This window comes from Drosophila serrata, unplaced genomic scaffold, assembly GCF_035046125.1.
Source record: "Drosophila serrata isolate PLE 108 unplaced genomic scaffold, ASM3504612v1 contig_382, whole genome shotgun sequence".
Lineage (NCBI taxonomy): Eukaryota > Metazoa > Arthropoda > Insecta > Diptera > Drosophilidae > Drosophila > Drosophila serrata.
The window spans coordinates 6,237,023-6,261,014 of NW_028257280.1; the positions used below are offsets into that span (position 1 = coordinate 6,237,023).

At 44.2% G+C, this 23,992-nt stretch overlaps 5 protein-coding genes across 5 annotated transcripts; 3 read left to right on the top strand and 2 right to left on the bottom strand.

Moving 5' to 3' along the window:
* Positions 1-277: 277 nt before the first annotated feature.
* Positions 278-2,201, bottom strand: LOC110186177 (serine protease ea). The gene is made up of 4 exons (XM_020955235.2): positions 1,952-2,201; positions 1,719-1,891; positions 1,121-1,268; positions 278-1,059 (listed from the first exon to the last, which is right to left on the bottom strand). Exons 1-4 carry the CDS (start codon positions 2,016-2,018, stop codon positions 359-361), a joined length of 1,089 nt encoding a protein of 362 aa, XP_020810894.2. The 5' UTR covers positions 2,019-2,201; the 3' UTR covers positions 278-358.
* A 1,056-nt stretch (positions 2,202-3,257) lies between these two features.
* Positions 3,258-15,817, top strand: Nf1 (neurofibromin 1). Its single transcript, XM_086840737.1, has 18 exons — positions 3,258-3,439; positions 3,672-3,815; positions 3,887-4,271; positions 4,327-4,468; positions 4,533-5,120; positions 5,181-5,502; positions 5,558-6,110; positions 6,169-6,706; positions 6,765-8,356; positions 8,415-9,021; positions 9,083-11,438; positions 11,494-11,751; positions 11,812-11,907; positions 12,454-12,543; positions 12,830-13,032; positions 13,092-13,278; positions 13,336-13,501; positions 13,648-15,817. Exons 1-18 carry the CDS (start codon positions 3,380-3,382, stop codon positions 13,767-13,769), a joined length of 8,409 nt encoding a protein of 2,802 aa, XP_086696863.1. The 5' UTR covers positions 3,258-3,379; the 3' UTR covers positions 13,770-15,817.
* Positions 15,818-16,005: 188 nt separating this feature from the next.
* Positions 16,006-18,071, bottom strand: LOC110186156 (uncharacterized). The gene is given in 7 exon segments (XM_020955207.2): positions 16,006-16,085; positions 16,234-16,359; positions 16,362-16,395; positions 16,398-16,530; positions 16,532-16,595; positions 16,921-17,007; positions 18,056-18,071. Coding segments are annotated over 7 exon segments (540 nt in total).
* A 114-nt stretch (positions 18,072-18,185) lies between these two features.
* E(spl)mdelta-HLH (Enhancer of split mdelta, helix-loop-helix) lies at positions 18,186-18,728 on the top strand. The gene has a single exon (XM_020955286.2). It carries the CDS (start codon positions 18,186-18,188, stop codon positions 18,726-18,728), a length of 543 nt encoding a protein of 180 aa, XP_020810945.1.
* A 2,757-nt stretch (positions 18,729-21,485) lies between these two features.
* On the top strand, positions 21,486-22,210 carry E(spl)mgamma-HLH (Enhancer of split mgamma, helix-loop-helix). Its single transcript, XM_020955278.2, has one exon. It carries the CDS (start codon positions 21,486-21,488, stop codon positions 22,101-22,103), a length of 618 nt encoding a protein of 205 aa, XP_020810937.2. The 3' UTR covers positions 22,104-22,210.
* The last annotated feature ends 1,782 nt before the right edge of the window (positions 22,211-23,992 follow it).

Here is a 23,992-nt window from a genome sequence, read left to right on the forward strand (position 1 = left end):
ATTAATAAGTAACTGAAAATTGTTTAAATTATGTGTTTACAAAAGCTTTTTTGTCGTTTTCCACTAGATTTATTTTCCTATTTCCGAGCTTAATGTTTTTTGTTTTTTTTCAAAGAAAGTAGAAATGATTTCGCGAATCTTATTTGTTAAAATTACAAAAAAGATCAAGTAATTAATGCCATTCAGTTTTTTAAATCGATGCATACGTATTTTCTTTAAGTATTTATTTAAATAATAGTGCTTCAAAGCTCCTACATTTTCCTAAAAAAAATAGTAATTGCAATCAAATTTCTTTATTTTAACAACAAAATGAACTAAATTTTTTTATATTAAACACAAAAGAACTTGGATTGCTTAATTATTCCCTCAAGCTGTTGTGAATCCAGTCAATGAAGGAGGCAACCCTTGTGTAGACATCCGGCCAGTCAGGATTCGGACATGGTACTGGTCCGAAAGACACCAATCCGCCTAGAAGATAGGCATCGTTTTTGAAGAGCATCAACGGTCCTCCGGAGTTACCGTGGCACTCCTTCGAACTAACGAAACCGCAGAGCTGTGAGCTCTGAATGCTCAGCTTATGAGCCGAGTACTTGAGGTGACAGTCCGCGATAGAACTAATGGTCACAAAGTTTTTGCGCATGCGCGGCGACGATTTGGCCAGCCAACCAGCCTGCTCCGTGACGAGACCCTCCAGCTCATCCGCTCGCAGCTGTTTGTTGGGCAGACAGATCGGCACCACAAAGTCATTGAGCTTGGCCGGAGTCTCTAGGCGAATGATAGCTATATCGTTGGCCTGACTAAGGTTGGAGCTATTGTACAGGGGATGCGGAAGCGTCTCCTCCACTCCAATGTCCTGGTAAGCCGGAGCACAGTCGGCCTTTTGGGTGTCTTCGTGGAACTGGCAGTCTGGATTTGTACTGGTATCCCATTCACCCAGACGCACCGCCGAAATCCTCAGATTATTTGTCATGGCTTGCACCACACAGTGGGCAGCAGTCAGCACATATCGCTCGCTGATAAGCACTCCTCCACAGCCGTGGAGCTTTTCCCCGTTGGATGCTATGAGACAGATATGCGAGTGATTAAGGAGAGTCTGATAGCAGCCAAGACGTAGACTCACCCTTTGTATACTCGATGAGAGCCAGCCAGGGAAACTCCCTGATCCGCGTTTCAGTGTCGTTGGAACGTTGCCACCGAGCTGTGCCACAATCAGTGGGTAGCAGGGGATGCGTCAAGGCCCCCAAACCGGCGGTACTGGGACAGCAGACCTGGGGAAAAACAGGAAATAAGTTGAAAAATATTTAAATTTAAAAAATTACTGATAATATTTTATAGTAAACTTTTGTGAAATAAACATTTAACATGTTCACTAGAGTTTAAAAACTATTATTCCTATCTAGTAATTTAATATTTAAACAAAGTTACATCTTCTCTTAATTATAAATAAAAAAAAAAACAACTTAAGAACCCCTAGAAAATCTTCCCGCTTTTGCTTAAACTTAGTTTTGTTGACATATATAAACTGATTAGATCACTTAAAACCAAAAGCTTTGGCTGCTATCTCTCCCATTTAGAAATCAACGAATAGCATAAAAGACTCAATGAAAGTGAAAACCAGAACACAGGTCGGGGAAAAACCAAGCTTTTGGGTTCATTCGCCATCGGAGTTGGACTTGAACTCAGGTGTCTTCCCGGTGAGTCACCTGGAGTATACTTACCAGAACATCCCTGCCCTTTTGACCGCACTGGTTCTCCCGGAGTAGATTACGGTCGCTTTGGGTCGGATTCCCGGACGTGAGGATGCGCATAAAGTAGTCACACTCCCGGATCGAGATGCAGTGGCCTGTGATCCTGCCATTCTGCAGCTTGGACACGCAGTTCAGTTGTTGAGCTGCAAGTTCATTGCCAGACTTGTTTACGTCTCTGAATTCCTAATTCCGTGTGCACTCACCACTCGTGCCCAATGCCAGCAGCAGTAGGCAGGCGCCAACAACAAGTACAGCTGGAAAACTTCCCATGCTGGACCGGATCGATCAGATATAGCGGCTGGCGACGACGGAGACGTTGGGACAGTAGCAAGCGACGGAACGAATGAGACTGCGGCTGTGATCGAGAATAATGGGTGAGTTAGGCCCGATGATTACCGGGAGAGTGAGAAGTAGCTCTCGTATTCAGATTTAGATTCTGATTGAGTTTCAGAGACAGATTCAGATTTAGAGCTGGAGGAAACCTGGTCCAGATAACATAATCGTACAGCACGAGAGTGTTTCGTAGGAGCTTTTAAACCGAGTGGCTTGTTAAATATTCAAAATGTTTTCCATTTTCCATTTTCAAACAACTAAGAAAAATATACTCTTGCAGTATGTAAATTGAATTATAAGATAGATTTTAAAATCGAGCATAACTAAGCATAAAATATTCACGTTCTTTGAAACTACATTTTAATATGGCAATTTTGTAGAGTTTAAAAATTTCATAACTATGGTAAAAAAATCATTAATTTCAATTTGGAAAGCAGTACTGTGTTAGTTTTTCTTATTTTGATAAATCTGCATACTCCGTTTAATACTTAAATAAATTCAAAATTTTCACATTTTTTTTAAATTTAAAGATGTAACCCCTTATTGAAAAAATTTAGAAAAATGTCAAAATTTTAATTTTTGACCAGACATGTCCAGGTTGAGTAAGTTTTCGATGCTGATCGAGAATATATATGTTTTATAATGTCGGAAATGAGTCCTTCACAAAATGTTTAAAAAATTCAAATTTTTGACAAGTTTTTACAATTTTTACGATGTAACCCCTTATAAAATTTTGCTAAATTTCGGAAAAAAATTTTGTTATTAAAACATGCCTAGATTGACTCGCCTGTTGATGATGATAAAGAATATGTATGATTTAGAGGGTCGGAAATGAATCCTTCACATCATTTCAAGCTTCTGAGTAAAACTATATTACCATTTTTTGGCCGATATTAATATAAATACAAATTTTAAAGTTTAAAAAACTCATAAATGTATATGATTTATAGGGTCGGAAATGAGACTTTTACTTTGTTACAAACGGATGACTAAAATTATAACACCCTGAAAGGCAATAAATTCGGTCTAATACAGTTAAATAAGGAGTTAATGGGAAAATTTTGAAAGGTATTTAAATTAAAGGACAAATTTCAGCTTCTGGACCGGCCAAAGCTTTCGCTCTCTTTCACTCTCAGGTAAAAATATCGATGTATCGATAAATACCATCGATGTAGCGCCTACTTTGGAAACATCGATTGTATCGATAGCCATCAATGTTGTTGCACCTCTAGAGGTTCTCTTTTTTATTTACAAAATGCAGTGAAAAGTGGACAAAAACAAGTGAAAAAACGCACAAAATGGCCACCCAAAAGCCTGGCGAATGGGCAAGTGCCCTTTTGGCCCGCTTCGAGGATCAGGCAAGTGTTCTTTGGGTGCTTTTCCGCTGCTGCGTCTCGCGGAGCCCAAGCGAAAAAAATGTACCTGCTGCTCGGCCACCACCCCGCTCCGCCCTTATCCACACTTGGCCGTGTTGTTTTGGGGACTGCGTGGGCGCAGAGGTGGTGTGTGGGCAGGTGGGGAGGGAGGGCATTCCCAGCATGAATGAAATGAAAATAATCAATCAAATGCGCCGTCTCTGTGTCTTTGCAGCTGCCAAACCGAATCGGAGCCTACGGAACGCAGGCGAGGATGAGCCAGGACCAACTGGTGGCCTGTTTGATACACATTTCGCGGTACCGCTTCTCCCTGGTCATCTCCGGCCTGACCAAGATGCTGCAGCGCGTCAATGAGGCGGTGAATACTCAAGATAGAAACAATATTGGGATACTTTTAAATACTAAATACATACTTCCTGTACTTTGCAGGCCCTTCAAAATCGCCATGAGCCGGAACGTTGTTACTTCGAGTCCCTGGTCATTATACTGACCACCCTGGAGCGCTGCCTGACCAACCAGACCAAGGATACGGCTCGCTTTGAAGAGGCCATGAACGTAAAGCTCCTACTGCGGGAAATCTCCCAGTTTGTGGACGTACAGAGTGACAGTAATCCGAATGCTGCCCAGCTAAAGGCTCTAGCCTCGAAGGTGCTCTTTGCCCTGTCCCAGAATCACTTCTCAGCCGTGTTCAATCGCATCTCGGCCAGGATACAAGAGTTGACATCCTGCTCCGAGGAGAATCCTGACTACAATGACATCGAACTGATACAGCACATCGACATGGATATGATAAAGCTAACCAAGCTGCTACAAGGTACAAATAATTAGGGAATAGCTAAACAAAAGTCTTATCATATTTGTTTTTTTAGAAACCATTACAAAGTTTCGATCCAAACGTGCACCGCCATTGATTCTGCTTTATTCGCTGGAGAAGGCCATATGGAATTGGATTGAATACCATCCGCAGGAGTTCCAGGACCTGCAACGGGGCACCAATCGGGATATATCCACGTATGGTTTGAATTTAGATTTATAAAAAGAAGCCAGTTATTGTTACGTTTCTCCCTCCATTTAGCTGCTGGGAACCTCTCATGGACTTTGTAGAGTACTTCAAAACAGAGAACAAGAAAAGCAAGACGCTCGTGTGGCCATTGCAAATGCTGCTGCTGATATTAAATCCCTCCTGCCTGGAGGCCACTGTCAACGAGCTGCAGCAGTCGGAGAAGGAGAAGGAAAAGGAGAAGGTCCCATCCAAGTCAGCTCAATCAACATCAAGGGATAAGGACTTTTCGGCCAAGCAGTTTATCGAAAGCATAAAGCGGGGACTTGGCCAACACTCGCCGTCCAAGCAAGTTACCGAGTCCTCCGCCATAGCCTGCGTGAAGCTTTGCAAGGCCTCTACGTACATCAACATAACCGACTCGAATAATGTGGTTTTTAAGCTGGTCCAGTACTTTATCAACGACCTCAAGGCCCTGCTTTTCAATCCGGCCAAGCCCTTCTCCCGAGGACAGGGCTATAACTTTGCGGACATCGAGCTGATGATCGACTGCTGGGTCTCCTGCTTCCGCATCAATCCGCACAACATCGAGGCATTGAAAGTGTGCCTGAATCTGTCGTCTCCGCAGGCCTACCACTTTGTGATTGTGTGCTCCTTACTAAGGTAAGCAATGATGCCTTGGATAATATTTAATGAATTATAATAATATTCAAACTGTTCCAGACTTGCTCACATCTATGTGGATTTCCGCCTTCAGAACAAGAACCCTTTCCGGATTGTTAACCAACCCAGATTGTCCTGGTGGCCTCAGACGGATGTGGTTCATTACCGCTCTGCCGAGCTGCGAGCTCTGTTTACGGATACGCTTAATAAGGCCACCCAGGGCTATATAGCCCACACCCCACTGCGCTATATCACCTCACTCACGCTTAAATCTAAGGACACTCAAAAGGGTCTAACGCGGGCTGAAGAGGGCCCTGCCCACAAAATGCTATTGCTGCTGCTCGTCCGGCTGATCCATGCCGATCCCACCCTTTTACTAAACGTAAGATTGGCTGTAATTCATTGCTTGATCTCTATTAAACAACTCTCTATTGCAGACTCAGGGAAAGGTTGCCCACGAGGTTCAAAGTTCCACGCTGGAGTTGATCAACGGACTGGTGAGTCTGGTGCACCAAACCACCATGCCCGATGTTGCCCAGGAGGCCATGGAGGCGCTGCTCGCTCTGCATGCACCAGAAAAGATTGAAGTTTGGAATCCGGAGGCTCCCATTAACACCTTCTGGGATGTCAGTTCCCAGGTGCTGTTCTCCATCTCGCAGAAACTCATCCAGCACCAAATTGCCAACTACACTGACGTTTTAAAGTGGCTGCGCGAGATCCTGATCTGCCGGAATACGTTCCTCCAGCGCCACAAGGATTACGCCCACGTGGGCAGTCAGATTGCCATATGCAAGCAGGCCCACATCAAGATGGAAGTGGTATTCTTCATGTATCTGTGGAGTGTTGACTTGGATGCAGTGCTGACTTCACTGTCGTGCTTCGGGCTGCTCTGCGAGGAGGCGGAGATCTGTTGCAGCTCCGATGAGCTGACTGTGGGTTTCATTATGCCGAATTACCACATCTACCAAGAGCTGGCACAGCTGTCTTCATGTGAGTTTATTTGAGATTGCTAAGGTTTATCCAATTTCATATATTATATTCATATTAGCTGCTACGGATACTCGAATATGCTTCTTTGACAACACCCATGGCAATGTGTTGAGCCGACTTACACTGCAAAAGCGGATTATGACCCTCCTCCGCAAGATCGAGCACTGCGTCCACGGTGTCCAGCCCGCCTGGGAAGAGACCTTTCGCAATTGGGAGGTGTCCAGCAAGGTCTTGCAAACCTATCCAAAGTGCAAGGGCGAAGATGCCCAAGCTGAGGTCTTTCATCGCGGCATGGGCAAGCGACGAGCCAGTCATCAGAGCTCGGAGCACGATCTGGAGGAGCAGATCAATGAGTGGGCCAATATGACTTGGTTTCTCTTAGCCCTTGGCGGCGTCTGTCTGCACAAGCGCAGTAGCAGTCGTCAAATGTTGCTCCAGCAATCCCAGAACAATGCCTCCCTGGGATCCTTGGCACAGAACTCTCTATACTCGAGCTCCACCAGTTCCGGCCATGGTTCACTGCATCCCAGCACCGTGTCTCTATCCACGATCCCGCCAGCTCCACCACAAGATGTCAGTTACTGTCCTGTCACGCAGTAAGTCCTTAAAAGAAGGTACAAAAGAATATTTCTTCAAGTTTATTCCCTGAAATAGATTCATTGGACAACTGTTGCGTTTGCTGGTCTGCAGCAACGAGAAGATCGGCCTCAACATCCAAAAGAACGTTAAAGAACTCGTGGGCGAGGAGATGTCCACCCAGCTGTTTCCCATACTCTTCGACCAGATACGCGCCATCGTGGAGAAGTTCTTCGACCAGCAGGGCCAGGTTAACGTGAACGTGACCGACATCAACACGCAGTTCATCGAACACACGATCTACATAATGAAGTCCATCCTGGATCCCAAAGCCAGCAAGGATCCCAACAACGACCAACCTTCACCTTCGGAGCACCTGGGAGTCACCAGCATCGAGGGCATGATGCTGGGCATCGTTCGGTATGTCCGCCACCTGGACATGACTGTCTACGCTATCCGGATCAAGACAAAGCTTTGCCAGCTGGTGGAGGTTATGATGAAGCGGCGCGATGATCTCGCCTTCCGCCAGGAAATGAAGTTCCGTAACAAGCTGGTGGAGTATCTGACCGATTGGGTGATGGGCACCTCACACCAGATAGCGCCGCCCAGCTCCGCGGACGCTTCTATTCTGACCAACACATCGCTCATTTTTCGCGACCTGGATCAGGCCTGCATGGAGGCAGTGGCCGCCCTGCTTCGTGGTCTTCCGCTTCAGCCAGAGGAGTCTGATCGTGGAGATCTGATGGATGCCAAGAGTGCGCTGTTCTTGAAGTACTTCACTTTGTTTATGAATCTCCTGAACGATTGCATCGACAGCTCCGAGGCGGAAAAGGAGATGAATAATACGCCATTGCTGCCACCACGACCTCGAATGGCTGCTGGAAAGTTGACCGCCCTCAGGAATGCCACCATCCAGGCCATGTCGAACTTGCTCGGTGCCAACATTGACTCGGGCCTAATGCACTCAATCGATCTGGGATACAACCCGGATCTGCAGACACGAGCTGCTTTCATGGAAGTTCTCACGCAAATTCTGCAGCAGGGAACCGAGTTCGATACTCTGGCCGAGACCGTGCTGGCGGATCGCTTCGAGCAACTGGTCCAATTGGTAACGATGATCAGCGACAAGGGAGAGCTGCCCATTGCCATGGCTTTGGCCAATGTGGTGACCACTTCCCAAATGGATGAGCTGGCGAGAGTTCTTGTAACTCTGTTTGATGCGAAACATTTGCTGTCGCCTCTGCTGTGGAATATGTTCTATCGCGAGGTAGAGGTTTCGGACTGCATGCAAACTCTCTTCCGCGGGAACTCCCTGGGCAGCAAAATCATGGCTTTCTGCTTCAAGATCTATGGAGCTAGCTATCTACAAATGCTGCTGGAGCCGCTCATTCGTCCGTTGCTGGATGAGCAGGAGGAGACATGCTTCGAGGTGGATCCGGCTCGCTTGGATCCCACCGAGGACATCGAACAGCATCGCAACAACCTGATCGCACTCACCCAGAAGGTTTTCGATGCCATCATCAACTCTTCGGATCGCTTTCCGCCCCAACTGCGCTCCATGTGCCACTGCCTGTACCAGGTGCTAAGCAAGCGCTTCCCGAATCTCCTGCAGAATAACATTGGTGCTGTGGGCACTGTGATCTTCCTGCGCTTCATTAATCCCGCCATAGGTGAGGTTACTATATTCAATTTAAGAATTCATTCACAAATTCCTTTTTCTATTTACAGTATCCCCGCAAGAGTTGGGAATCGTTGATAAGCAGGTGCACAGCTCGGCTAAGCGAGGACTCATGTTGATGTCCAAGATCTTGCAGAACATTGCCAACCATGTGGAGTTCTCCAAAGAGCAGCATATGCTTTGCTTCAATGACTTCCTGCGGGATCATTTCGAGGCTGGACGCCGTTTCTTCATACAGATTGCCTCGGACTGTGAGACCGTGGACCAAACATCGCACAGTATGAGCTTTATTTCTGATGCCAACGTGTTGGCGCTGCATCGATTGCTGTGGACGCACCAGGAGAAGATAGGTGACTATTTGTCCAGCAGCAGAGATCACAAGGCCGTGGGCAGGCGGCCCTTTGACAAGATGGCCACCTTGCTGGCCTACTTGGGCCCGCCGGAGCACAAGCCCGTGGACTCACACATGATGTTTAGCTCATACGCACGCTGGAGTTCCATTGATATGTCCTCGACGAACTTTGAGGAGATCATGGTCAAGCATCAAATGCATGAGAAGGAGGAATTCAAGACCCTCAAATCGATGAATATATTCTACCAGGCAGGGACCAGCAAGTCGGGTTATCCGGTCTTCTACTACATAGCCAGGAGATACAAGTAAGTAAACCCATTAAGGAAACAATGGAGGAAATATATAACAAATTTCAATCCCTTTTAGGATTGGAGAAACCAACGGAGACCTGCTAATTTATCATGTCATCCTCACGCTGAAGCCCTTCTGCCACTCTCCCTTCGAAGTGGTCATCGATTTCACTCACACCTGCTCAGACAACCGCTTCCGCACGGAGTTCCTGCAAAAATGGTTTTATGTCCTGCCCACCGTGGCTTACGAAAACGTCCATGCGGTGTACATCTACAACTGCAACTCCTGGGTGCGCGAATACACCAAGTTTCACGATCGCATCCTGGCTCCGTTGAAGGGAAACCGCAAGCTACTCTTCCTGGAGTCACCAAACAAGCTCACGGATTTCATCGACGCTGAGCAGCAGAAGCTGCCGGGTGCTACCCTCTCCTTAGACGAAGATCTCAAGGTATTCAGCAACGCACTCAAGCTTAGTCACAAAGACACCAAAGTGGCCATTAAGGTGGGTCCAACAGCTCTGCAGATTACGTCCGCGGAGAAGACAAAAGTTCTGGCCCACTCGGTGCTTCTCAACGACGTCTACTACGCATCGGAGATCGAGGAGGTGTGTCTGGTCGACGACAACCAATTCACGCTGTCGATAACCAACGAGAGCGGTCAGCTGAGCTTCATTCACAACGACTGCGATAACATTGTCCAGGCCATTATCCACATCCGAAATCGCTGGGAACTCAGTCAACCGGATTCCGTGACAGTGCACCAGAAGATCCGGCCGAAGGACGTGCCGGGCACCCTGTTGAATATGGCACTCCTGAATCTCGGTTCGTGTGATCCCAACTTGAGGACGGCTGCCTACAATCTGCTGTGCGCCTTGACCGCTACATTTGACCTGAAGATCGAGGGGCAACTCTTGGAGACGCAAGGTCTTTGCATCCCATCCAATAATACCATCTTCATCAAGTCGGTGAGCGAGAAGCTGGCCACCAATGAGCCGCATCTCACGCTAGAATTCCTCGAGGAGTCCATCCAAGGCTTCCAGCGTAGCACCATTGAGCTGAAGCATTTGTGTCTGGAGTATATGACGCCGTGGCTTAAGAATCTCGTCAAGTTCTGCAAGTCGAACGACGACTCAAAGAAACTCAAGGTCTCCCAGATCCTGGATAAGCTCATTAACCTGACGATTGATCAAAAGGAAATGTATCCCTCAGTGCAGGCCAAGATCTGGGGCTCGATTGGCCAGATCCCAGAGCTCATCGACATGGTGCTGGATAACTTCTTGCACAAATCGATCACCTACGGCCTAGGATCACCGCAGGTAGAGATAATGGCTGACACGGCAGTGGCTCTCGCTTCAGCCAACGTCCAATTGGTGTCCAAGAAGGTCATCACGCGGATGTGCCGGGTCATGGACAAGTCCTGCACGAATCCCACGCAGTATCTGGAGCAGCACATGATGTGGGATGATATTGCCATCCTGGGACGCTACTTGCTCATGTTGTCCTTCAACAATTGCCTGGACGTGGCCACTTCGGTGCCCTATCTGTTCCACACCATTACGTTCCTGGTCTGCTCTGGATCACTCTCGATGCGTGCCTCCACCCACGGTCTGGTGATCAACATCATCCACTCGCTGTGCACCTGCACAAATCCCTCCTTCTCCGAGGAAGCACAGCGCGTGCTCCGGCTCTCCCTGGACGAGTTCTCCCTGCCCAAGTTCTATCTGCTCTTTGGCATCAGCAAGGTCAAATCGGCAGCTGTGACTGCCTTCCGCTCCAGCTGTCGTCATCCTACTGATAAGTGGCTTGGAAATGAGAGAGTTACCCAACCGCTGCCGGCTGATCGCGAGCGCTTGTCGCTGCCCTCGCTGGAGGTCATTACGGACGCCCTGCTCGAGATCATGGAGGCCTGCATGCGCGACGTTCCGGACTGTGAGTGGCTGCACACCTGGACCTCCCTGGCCCGCAGCTTCGCCTTCTGCTACAATCCTGCCCTGCAGCCAAGGGCGCTGATAGTCTACGGATGCATCAGCAAGAGTGTGACCGACCACGAGGTGAAGCAGCTGCTACGCATCCTGGTCAAGGCCCTGGAATCGTTCAATGATTTGATCCTGATCGAGGCTCTAGTCATGTGCTTGACGCGAATCCAACCGCTGCTGCGACCCGAATCGCCCATCCATCGGGCTCTCTTCTGGGTGGCCATTTCGGTGCTGCAGTTGGATGAGATTACCTTGTACGGAGCTGGCTTGGCCCTGCTCGAACAGAACCTTCATACACTGAAATCGCAAGGCTGCTTTGACAAAAAGGAGACCATAGCCGAAGTGATGATGAAGACTCGCGAAAAGCTAGAGTGGCACTTTAAGCAGCTGGATCACGCCGTAGGCTTATCCTTCCGCAGCAACTTCCACTTTGCCCTGGTCGGGCATCTGATCAAGGTAAGCAATTGCAGGTTTCTTTTTTAAAATGAAATATTAAAACTATCTTTTTCAGGGCTTCCGTCATCCCACACCCACAACTGTTTCCCGCACTTCCCGAGTGCTGACCATGCTTCTGGGCATCATAGCTAAGCCGCTGCATCGGGACAAGTTCGAGGTGACCCCGGACAGTGTGGCATATCTGACGGCTCTGGTGGCTGTTTCCGAGGAAGTCCGCTCCCGCTGCCACGTGAAGCATGCCCTGCCCCGCTGGCCAGCCGATCTGAGCGGCAGCGTGGAGAACGGCGAAGCGTCCAACGGAGGAGTGCAGTCCGTAAGCTGAGGACTCACAAATTAGCTTTAACATATGGGCTAAATATTAACATCCCTTTAGATTGGCCAGCCCCTGTCGCGTCGGCAGAAGAGTTGGGACATGCTCGACCAATCCGCCTTGCAGTTTGCCCGGCAGCACAAGGTTCCCACTCTTCAGGTAAGTTCCTAGGATAATCGCAGCTGAACTTAGCCGAGCTGAGCTAAGCCTTGATTCCCACTTGTTCGAAATTCGCTCTACAAAAGTTGTTATAACCATCTGCTATAGTAACTTTTGGCTATCTATTTGAGTTTATATATATCCCAGCCTATATACTCCACCTACTGTGTAATATCAACTACCTATTGAGATCAGCCTTTGCATAACTAATAATCGTTCAATGACTTTTCTTTTCTCTTTTTATGTTTGATTTGAATATGAAATGAAAACCTTACAAACATATATCACAATGTATACTCGTAATACATCTGCCTGCCGACTCTTACATCTAATTGGTGCTTGTAACTCTCCTCCATATTAACTAAATGTCTTATGAACTATATAAACTATATAACTATAAACTGCCATTTCTACTACAACTACTACGCATGAATATTGTCATTTGATTTACGTTTGATTTGGTTATCGAACCCCGCTAAAACTACAACTCCAACATCAACACTGTGCCAAACAACACCACGAACATACCATATCAAACATCCGTAGAACGCTCGAGTTCTGTTCAAGACTCAACGCTCTTTCTCGGTGCCGACGACCAAAGATCCGAACAATGCAACCGGCATCGAAGAACGTCAGGTACTGCTCTACAAAACTTATCTCTCTCTTAGCTAAGACTAACCCCAACCCACTGTACCCACTAATTCCAAATTCCTAGTTTCTACAAGTTCGCTACTAAAACATAGTCTAAGCTAACATCGATGTCGCGCTCGTTTTGTTACTATGCATGGCACCTGCCCTCAAGCACATCTCGCATTCTCGTAGATCTTTCATCTCAACTAGTGTTTTTCAGTCCATATCTATGTGTATTTAAAGCCTTGTTTAGTTAAATTTAATTAACAAATTCATAAATGTATTTAAACAGGAACGCGGCTCGCGTTCTTCGGTCTCCAACGAGTCAAATGTACTGCTCGATCCCGAAGTCCTGCCTGATTTGTCCATACAGGCACTTGTGCTGACTGTTTTGGCCACCCTGGTGAAGTATTCATCAGATGAAGGCGAAACGCGTGTCTTGTATCAGTATTTGGCCGAAGGTTCGGTGGTCTTTCCCAAGGTGTTTCCAGTCATGTGAGTTAAATTCTTAGTTTCCCTTAACTCTTAATAAAATATTTGATTTGATTATTTAGCCACTCCCTGCTGGATCAGAAGATCAATAACATTTTGTCAGTGTCACACGACCAGGTAGTGCTCAATTCTGTGCAGAACATTATACAAAACATGTTGGCGAGCGAGGATCCCTCCCAGCAGCAGTTGCACTTCCTGCAGAGCTGCGGTTTTGGCGGACTCTGGCGCTTTGCCGGACCCTTCACCAAGGTGGGTCTTTAAATATATATTGTTATTAAATCGCACAATAAAATACATGTTTTGCAGTACAACATGATGGGTGAATCCTCTGAGCTGTTCGTCAACTGCTTGGAGGCCATGGTCGAGACCTGTTTGCCCGGCGATGAATCAGCACCGGTGCCTCCATCCCCGCGACCATACAACCTGAGTTCCAGCCTGAGCAGCCTGACGTTGGGCTCACCCACGGACAAGGGTAAGTAGCTGGTGGTAGTTAATGCGTAGACCCTAGACCCCATTTATGGCATTGCTTAACCTTAGCGCATTTACTCAATCGAATGATCACGAAATTGTACAAACTTAATCTTTCTTTATATATATCACACCAATTGCGTTATATAGCATTCTCATCGGAATCATTAGATTTTTATGACAATTGCCCGGGCAGCGTCAGCAGCCTGCGACGCGCCTCACACAGCAAATCACGCGCCAAACATCGAATTAACGACAGTCCATCACATTGAACGATCCACGACTAAAACCAAAATAATATATATAAAATATAAAACAGCTAAAACAGCAACTAAAGCCAAACAAAAGACAATTGAAAAGCTGAGAGACAGCAGCACAACACCATGATTGGAACCAAATATGTAATTTGTAGTTATCTAAGCGACAAAACTAAACATTGTCCCAAAACTCAAAGCTATTGATTTTAGTCTCCAAATTAACTATGCATATTGTTAAAACAAAACTAAAACAAAAAGAACAATGCCACACAACATTGCACTTTATCCTACTCATATTAGCAAATTGATAATTTAAACTTTGAGAATCGAATTGACAATGTACCTGGTACTTTGAAGCATTTACAACATATTCTCGAAACTATGTATATGTGTGAAATTAAATGCACCCTAAGTAGCGTATTGTAGTAGTGTTGCTCATATTTATATATTTGTTCAATGCTTACACATTTCCTTTATAAACGATGGTGAAAAATTTAAGAAAACAAGTAAACCAGAGTGCAAAGAATGTCATGATGATTGGTACAAGAAACTCGCAAATGCTAAATTGTAAAAGAAATCCAAGAAAAATATAAACATATATTTAGAAAATGCATGCAAATTTAAATAGTTTATACAATTCGGTTCCCAGCAGCTTTTAGATTAGATTATAGAACCCCAGAGAGAAAAAAACACACAGAAAGTTTATCAAAAGATTTCTTTATTTTCACACAAACAACTTAATTTTGATACCAGCAATTAGATAATTTAACTAAAATAATAAGTACGCTGCTTCACCGCTTTGTGGCCCAGATGTTTTTCATTTCCCACCCAATTACACCTTTCCCCCGATGTGTTTATGCAATTTTTGTCTTACTTTCAGCTGCATGAATAACAACAACAAACCCACGCACTAGACGTACCACACTAATCGCAAAAGTATTGCGTTTCCTAAATCTGTTTAAAAAGTGCTTTTAGAGACAGTGAAAATACCCCCACAGAGAGTCGTACAAAGTCATAGAGTTATATACTATATATATCTATATTGGTAATTGTATGTATAGAATGTCCAGCAGAGCGAGCAGAGGAAGTGAACGCTAAGATCGATTAATGTAAAAAGTGAATGTATATTATGTGTATGTGTAGAAAGGAGGCGATCGAGAAGGATGCTGTATACCGAAGGTTAAAGACAGGACCGCTGAGGATGAAGATATCGAACGAAATATTTTTTAACGAATAACGATTGTACATTTTAAAGATTGTAATCCGCCATTAAATAGTAAGCACACCAAGTCCACCAGTTCCTGAGCAGACGACGACCGTGCAAAACGGAGTTAACCCAGAGAGCAAAGCAAGCACAACGTATGAACATATAAATATATAACTGAGATCAAACTATCGAACAGAGGAATAACCAAAAGCTTTAAGAAGGCGCCATGCCTCATTGATTTGTATTATAAAATAATCTCCCCGTTATCAGATGGCATTTATTTTTTAATTGTATACTTTGTATCATCTTCATTTCGATTTTACTAATTTATTTCATTAACTTATATCCTCAAAGAGAATTGTAAAACACCAAAAAACCAAAACGAGAAATCCTCTACTATTGTTAAGCTGAAATACGACACAAAGTCCGCTTTAAATATAGTTTAAGTTTAGGCACCATCCAACAAGTTTTTAATCGAAATAAAGCTGATAAGCGAACAGAAAAACGAAAATTCAGAGATTACGAATGTTACACATATGTACCTCTTATTAAGCAAAACGCAACAAATTAGTACGTTACAATTACTTTCTAGCACAAGAGTTTTCTAACCGTATTAGACGGGAACAATTTTTTTTTAATTAAACACTAGAGACGAGCGAAACCTAACCAGTTACTTTTGCATTATTAATCTAAATGTATATGTGTGTGTTGCTAAATGTGTATTAAACGAATATATGTATCTTTGTATATTAGAGCCATTTGAAGATATTTATGAAGTGTTAATGTCTTAAATTTATCAATGTACAAGAATATCGAACAAATTAATATACTTTCATTAAAAATGTTTACATGAATCGAAGCTAAGGTTGGTCGTTTAAGTGGGATTGGAAATGCTTGGAAACTTTATGATCTAAAAATTCAAAAGGCAATCCGACACAAAATAAATTAAATTATTCATCAACGGAAAGTATTTATCCCCCTTTTATAATCTTGTTTTCCTTCCTTGCAATTTAAATCTTTGTTTTTGCATATGGTTGTCTTCCTTCAGTCATCCATTGAGACCCATATCAAAACAATTGCACCGACGATGATCTCAGAAACCTCCCCCACGACGAATCCGTAAACTGGAAACGAAATGTACGAAATCAGTGCCATCAGATGTCAACGATGTCGTCTGGTTCTGTTTGTTAACTTCTCGATTTCATGGATGCGATTGCAGCGACCCTTGGTCCTCGAACCCCAGACCCTAACCTGGCGCACTCACTCACTCACCCTTCGGGCAGGTGGATTTCGTCAATGGCCCAATCCCGAAAAATCCAGAACCCCTGGGCCCAGGTCTCGCCAAATGCGCCAAACAAGTGTCACAGCTGACCGAGCCGAGCCGAGCCGAGACCGGGAGCAGCAGGAGTGAGGCACAATCCCAATACTTGTGGGAAAATGCCTCCAGTCAACTTTCTCACGATGCACATCCACCGAGCGATCCGGCAGAGCACCGGCTGCTTGCTACTTGCCTGGGTGGTGTGGAGTGCTCGTTGTGGTGGTGGTTGCTGCTGCTGCTGCTCCGTGTCCGCAATGTCGCGCCAAAGAGGAAATGAGGTCTGTGTGACTGTGCGCCAAAAGGGAAGAGGCAGGCACTGAGAGAAAATTTGTAGAATAAAATGGGTTACCTCATTAGTTAAATATGGATAATATTAAAGGGAAATCAATATTAGATTTTATAATAAATTAACTTGAAGATCCTCTTCTTATACGTTTTAAATGAATTCATAGTTGGAAATGATGTGTTAACCTGTTGGGATTTTAGTTTAATAAAATATCAAAAAATCCTAACAAGTTTTAAAATCATAATGAAATGATTAATATGAGTAAACAGTTTTGTATATTTTAAATGAGTGAAACCTGCTACGAGCTCCTATTTCCTCTCTGTGTATTGTTGCACGCACACACCGAGGGACACACACCCATGTGCAACAAATGCCTTCATAGTCTCGACGAGATTGGCTCTTGGCTTAAGTGAGGACGGCACGCATGGGGCACGGCTCTCTCCTCGCAAGCGGAGAGCGTGTGCGAGGAGCAGGGAGCAGGCAGGTCGAGGTCATGTCGCCGTCGCTTCCAAGCAATGTCATGTGTGCGTGTGGTGCTCTGTGCTGCTGCTGCTGCTGCTGGTGGTGGTGGTTGATTGCTCCGGCTCTCGTCTTTCCTGGCTCTTTCTCTTCTTTCTCCGTCCTCCTTCTACAACTCCCTCCCCTGTTTTCTCCACCAGTGCGTCGGTTGCGCAGGCGCACGGGGCAGCAGCACTTCTCGTGGAAGAGAGACGTCGAGAGAGCGATCGAACGACTTGCTTCGGGTGAAGACACCAAGAACGTGTTATTGGGCCCAAGTCGATGCACTGGAAATATATTTTAAACCTTTCAGGGTATTATTAATTTAGTTAGAAGTTAAAAATGTAGTGAAGGAGTAATTTCCGACCCTATAAATCATATATATTATTGATCAGAATTGAAAGCCGAATCGATCTAGCCATATCCGGTTAAAAAATAAATTTTTTGAATTTGTTCCATTTTTTTTTAAATGATAAGGGGTTACATCATTAAAATTGTCAAAAATTGGCAAAAAATTCCATTTTTTTAAATTTTAAATTGAGTTTGCACATTTGTTAACCTATCAAAATTAATATAGGAGCGCTTTCTGAATTAAAATTAATGCCTTTTTTGGCTTAGTTATGACATTTTAAAAATCGGAATATGCTATAAAAATGATCACATATAAAATATGTGTTAGCGACCAAGTCTTATATATTCTCAATTTGTCTATGGTAATTTCACACCATTAAGCCATATTTTATTTTCAGTGCAAAGAGAGATTCGTGTCGGCTTCCGCCCGATACAATTTGTTTTGAAGTTGCACACGTGCAGCGCCCCGACTGAATCTTGCCACAAGCAGAGAATGACCCGATTGATGCTTCGTGGTGATCGCAGCTCGAGCTCGAAACTCGGATTCCATTGGCAGTGGCAGTGTCAGTTAGGGGAGGATTTCGCAAGTGTACGACACCGGCGACGAGACGCTGGTGCAGCTACAAAAAGGATCAGCTTACCTTGCGGCAAGATCATTTCTCAAGTGACTACCGTGCAGTGCGGAGCAACAGCAGCAGCAGCACCTCTTCCACCGCGAGCAACAGCTTTGTTTACAAACTAAACCCAACCGATTAAATAATAATAGATATCATGGCCGTGCAGGGTCAAAGATTTATGACCAAGACCCAACACTATCGGAAGGTGACCAAACCCCTGCTGGAGCGCAAGAGACGCGCTCGGATGAACCTGTATTTGGATGAGCTCAAAGATCTCATTGTGGACACAATGGATGCGCAGGGGGAGCAGGTTAGCAAGCTGGAGAAGGCCGATATCCTGGAGCTCACCGTCAACTATCTGAAGGCGCAGCAGCAACAGCGAGTGGCCAGTCCTCAGTCTCCACCAGAAACGCAGGTCAACATCGACAAGTTCCGGGCCGGATACACCCAGGCTGCCTACGAAGTCTCACACATATTCTCCACCGTGCCGGGCTTGGATCTCAAGTTTGGCACCCACCTGATGAAGCAGTTGGGTCACCAGCTCAAGGACATGAAGCAGGAGCAGGCGGAAATGGAAATGGAAGCGGAGGAACCTGTCAATTTGTCGGATCGCAAGTCTAAGGATCATCTCAATCGTCCCTCATCACCACAGGCGGAAGAACCCCCCAACGGCGAGGATGTTTGGCGTCCCTGGTGAAGATCCTGGAACCAAAACGAAACAAACCACTTAAGAGAGCTTTACTACTCTGGATTTAATTGATACTCATTTAGAAACGATCCAAGTTTTCCAAGGTCTAGTGTAAACATTTGCCTCAATATATTAATTAGATATATCTATAGGAGTTGATAGTTGATATGATGTGATGTTCCTGTGATAGTTTTTAAGTTCGTATTTTGCATTTGATCTCCTTTAGACTTAATGATTCATGTATTTAAATGATTATAATTTATTTTGAACAACATTACAAAGAGCTTCCCCAACGAGCTTCCAATTAGTTTTATTTAAAATTAACATTTTGTATGCTTTACTTGCGCATTTATTGCCAGAATTTATTTAGAATAAGATATGAAACCTTGAATAAAAAAATGAAAATAAAACTGAAATTTAAAGGAATATTAGTTATATTTTTATTATGGGAGTTGAATGTGGTATACAGGGTAAAACGTTCACCAATTTCAATTAGATGCCTTTGGATCCTGTAAAGTAATAAATAATCTTTTTGGTTTCCAATTGTCATAATCGCTGATAATTCCTCTGTGAATTTTTTACAAATTAAAGTTTAGATTCTTATGGAATCAAGATCTAATTTGTTGTTTTGTAAAACCAATTATTTTACATGGCTCACATTCTTTATTTTTACAATCCTCAATTTGTTCTGTTATATTTAACATAATATATCAATATATTTACTTAGATTTTTCCTTAAACTTTCTTCTAATATCTTAATAATTTACGCTTTCAAGTTCATATAATCATAACAAACTAAACAATTTGAAAACTAACTTCGAGAACCCGAAATGTCGCCTTGCAGTGAAAATCCATCATAACCCAGTCAAAAATTGATACATTTCCAATCGGAAAGCATTTCTGTGCTAGTTTTTATCAGGTTAACAAATCTGCATACTGAGTTTTTTAATTTTAAAAATTCAATTTTTTGTCAAATTTTGATAATTTTCCCCTTTCCTTTTTTTAAAAAAATCGAACATTTTTGAAGCTTTTTTTTCTTCCGGAGATAGCTAGAAAGATTCCCCTGTTGATCCTGATAAAGAAAATATATGATTTATAGGGTCGGAAATGCCTCCTTCACTTAGTTTCAAGCTTCTGACAAATAATATATTACCATTCTTTGAGTCGATATTTATATATATTTTTATATGACAATTTTTTCGACATATCAAAGTTTAAAAAACTCATAAGTAAGCCAAAAAAGCATTTACTTTAATTCTAAAATCGTTCCAGTGTTAGTTTTTATAAGGTTAATAATTCTGCGTACTCAATTTAAAATTTTAAGGAGTTAAAAATGTTGACAATTTTTGACAATGTTAATGATGTAATCATTTTTTGAAAAAAAAAAAATGGGAAAATTTTCAAAAATGTATTTTTTTTGTCGAACATGGCTAGATCAACTTAGCTATCGATTCTGATCAATAATATATATAATTGATAGGGTCGGAAATGATTCCTTCACAAGTTACAAGCTTCTGACTTAAAATATAATACATTTTCTATTTCAATAATAATAATAAAACAGACATTAAATTTAAGTTCCGCCAGAGTTAATAGAAATTCCAAGAAAGACTTAATCTAGTTAATTTAAGTAAGGATAAACACCATTAGTATTCATATCCTTCCCACTATTAGTCTCCTTTAGAAGCTCCCACCCAATGCGGCAGGATACCGATCTCGTGTTACAAATCCCGGACATACTCGACCCATCCATCGATTACAAAGTCCTGGAACGCGAACAACTTACAGCCGAAAGTGTGTCCACCGCGAGCCAGAAGCGGGCAGCGCTCCAGGAGCAGCATCGTTAGCCCCTTTTTTACATGGGAGATGGAGAGAGAGAGCCAGAGGCAGAGGGACTGGCAGAGGAAGAGGTCCTGCGGGCAAGGAGGAGAATGAGAATGAAAGCCGAATGAACGCACATTAAGCACACTCGACGCACACGAGCAATGTTCCCACAGGATCATAACAGCCGACCAACAAGTGCAGGATGCCTCTGCCTCTGCCTCTGCCACAACTCGAACCCGATCCTGATCCCAATGCCGATCCAATATGGAATGCCAACGGTAAACAGGAAGTTGCTGGGACGAATTGCAACGCCCGGTCCCCATTCCCCGGCCGAGATCCTCGGTATCGTGGGAACTCCAAGACTTCGTCCTCGTTCCCCGATGAGACGGCAGTTCATTATCCTTATTCCCCTACCCTCTAGTCAAATCATAACACACAAATCTAGAAACGGCAGCTGTTCGCCCTGCAAATTCCCATGCTTATGCCCATGGCCATGCTCCGCTGCCTTTAAGGGCAGGTGAGCGACTTCGATGTGAGAAACCGATGCGGAAAGTGTTTCCCACGATCCTGGCAGAGCGATCCTGCTCCCTTTGGCCGCCGTTGATAAGGGTGCGCTGGGCAACAATAAGAAATCGCCTGAACAATAAGGAGCGGTCTCAAGGAGCGGAAGGGTCTCGTCGTCGTCGTCGAGCAACCCTCATGCCAGCACACGGAGCGTGTCTTTCGTCCCTTTTTCCCCGCATGCCGGCACACACACACACACACACACACACACACACACGATCCCTCTGATCCCTGGCCCTTTTTTGGGGGTAGTTTCTGGTGGCCTATAAAAGTCGGGCCGACGAAGGCCAGACAACACACACCGTCTTCGACCGTCGGAGCAGCAACAGCTCAAAAGAACTTACACCAAAAGAAAAGAGAACTAAAACATTACACAACATGTCGTCGCTACAAATGTCCGAGATGTCCAAGACCTACCAGTACCGCAAAGTGATGAAGCCCATGCTGGAGCGCAAGCGTCGTGCCAGGATCAACAAGTGCCTGGACGAGCTCAAGGATCTGATGGTGGCCACTCTGGAATCCGAGGGCGAGCATGTCACACGTCTGGAGAAGGCCGACATTCTGGAGCTGACCGTCACCCATTTGCAAAAGATGAAGCAGCAGCGCCAGCACAAGAAGGCCTCCGGCAATGAGAGCCTGAGTCCGGCGGAAGGATTCCGATCTGGCTACATCCATGCCGTCAACGAGGTTTCCCGCTCTCTGTCTCAGCTGCCCGGCATGAACGTCAGCCTGGGCACTCAGCTGATGACACACCTGGGACAGCGCCTCAACCAGATCCAGCCCGCCGTCAAGGAGGTCCTTCCAGTGACCGCTCCACTCTCCGTGCAGATTGCCAGCCGGGATAGCTACTCCGTGCCCATCTCACCAGTGTCCAGCTACGCCGGCAGTCCCAACTCCAATCTCAGTTCGGCCAGCACTTCTCTGCTGACCACCATTGATGTGACCAAAATGGAGGACGACAGCGAGGATGAGGAGAATGTCTGGCGTCCCTGGTAAATGGGGATACCTGAGCCTGCAAGAAGGAGAGATTATAGAAAATACAAGTCTTCCGGAATCGATGGAATGCCCCATTCGACTTCCACAACCTAGTTCTAAGTACACAACAAAACAAACAGCTTTAGACGAGGACGCGCAGTTCATGTGATAACTAAATAAATAATAAATTATATAGCTTAAATTGAAAGATCACGACTTTTTACTGCCATTATTTACTGGTTATTGCAGTGACTCACTTTGAAAGCGGTCATGCAAATTGCTTAGACACTCCCCGTTCTAAGCAATAATTCCCAATAATTCTATCGGTTTGCTGCGGTCTAGAACGGAAATGCTACAATCCAAATAGCAGCTCATTGTTTGGGTTTTGTAACTATTCGATTGCCCCACGGATACCAATTTCCAATTCCCAATGCCCAATGCCAAACAAAAGAAAGCGAAAACAATGCCAAGGCCAAGACAAGAAGAATTTTGGTAGAAGAAGATGCCCGAGGATGCGGAGGAGGAGGAGGAGATAGAGTCGGGGCTACCGATGGACCCTCGAACACGTGTGCGGACAATAAGCCAAGGTAACTCAGAAAATTAGAGACTTATCTCAGCGTGTCTAATCGAGTTACGACAATGTCGCTCAGACTTAGGAGAAAAGGCCGCAAAGACTATAGGGAGAGTAGGGATTCGAGAAAAGGGATCGAGTCATCATTCATCCAGCATCCATCATGATTTTTGGTCCGTTTGCTTTCCCCTCACACACCAGGGATGTGAGGCCACTCGGCTAGAAAATCGTGTGCACAATGGTCAAGGCAAGCTACGGGCACATAATTGCTTCGGATCAGGTAAATGAGTGCCTTGCCCTAGGGCAACCTTAAGATGGAGCCCCGACTTTGGGACAGGATATCGTTTTTTTTTCTTCTGTCTGTATGTGTGTGCCTTTTTTATGGGTTCTGCCTTGGGCTTCGGGGTATTTTTTGTATTCTCCTTTTTTTTTGTGATTCGACGCTGCTGACCCAGCATCATTTGGTTATCTGTTTTGGGCCAAGACCAGTAGCCGTTCCCCAGACGCCTCTGTCTTTAAAATCGACGGAGGGCATAACGAGGAAATTGTGGACGAGATTGGTATCGGGGAAGGAGCATCACAGCCTTGGCTCTAGGGTTGGTTGTAATAAATTCAAAGGAATTGAATTTATAGAGATTCTTTTTTTGTAACTGATTAACAATCTGTTAACTTGTTAAGACTGAATGCAGATTATCTTGTCGGATCTTTTTTATTTAAGTGCTTAACCTTAATTTTACATTTCCGCCCCAACTATATACATTTTTTGGAAACAGAAATTACACTGATCAACAGATTATATATGGAAGTGTTTAAAGTCCAAATTTATCATTTTTATGTTATTTGAAAGTGTATAATCCCATGCAGTTTGCAATTGAATTATAGAATCGCATCGAAAATCAATCATAACTAAACTTAAATATTCTTTGATATATATTTATTAATATTTTTATATGACAATTTTTGCGACAAAATCAAAGTTTAAAAAACTCATAACTAAGATAAAAATTCATTAATTTTAATTTGTTAGTTTTTGATAGGGTGAGAAATCTGCATACTCAAATTAAAAATTTAAGAAATTCAATTTTTTGTCAAATTTTGACAATTTTAATGATGTAACCCCTTATAAAATTTTCAAATTTCGAAAAAATTTTAAAAATTTATTTTTCAACCAGATAAAGCTAGATCGATTCGGCTGTCGTTGCTGATCAAGAATATATATGATTTATAGGGTCGGAAATGACCCCTTCACTGTTTTACAAGTTTCTGACTGAAACTAGAATACCCTGAATGGGTTGAAAAAAAGAACTTTGAATATGTATTAACAAGCTACCAAACCTTA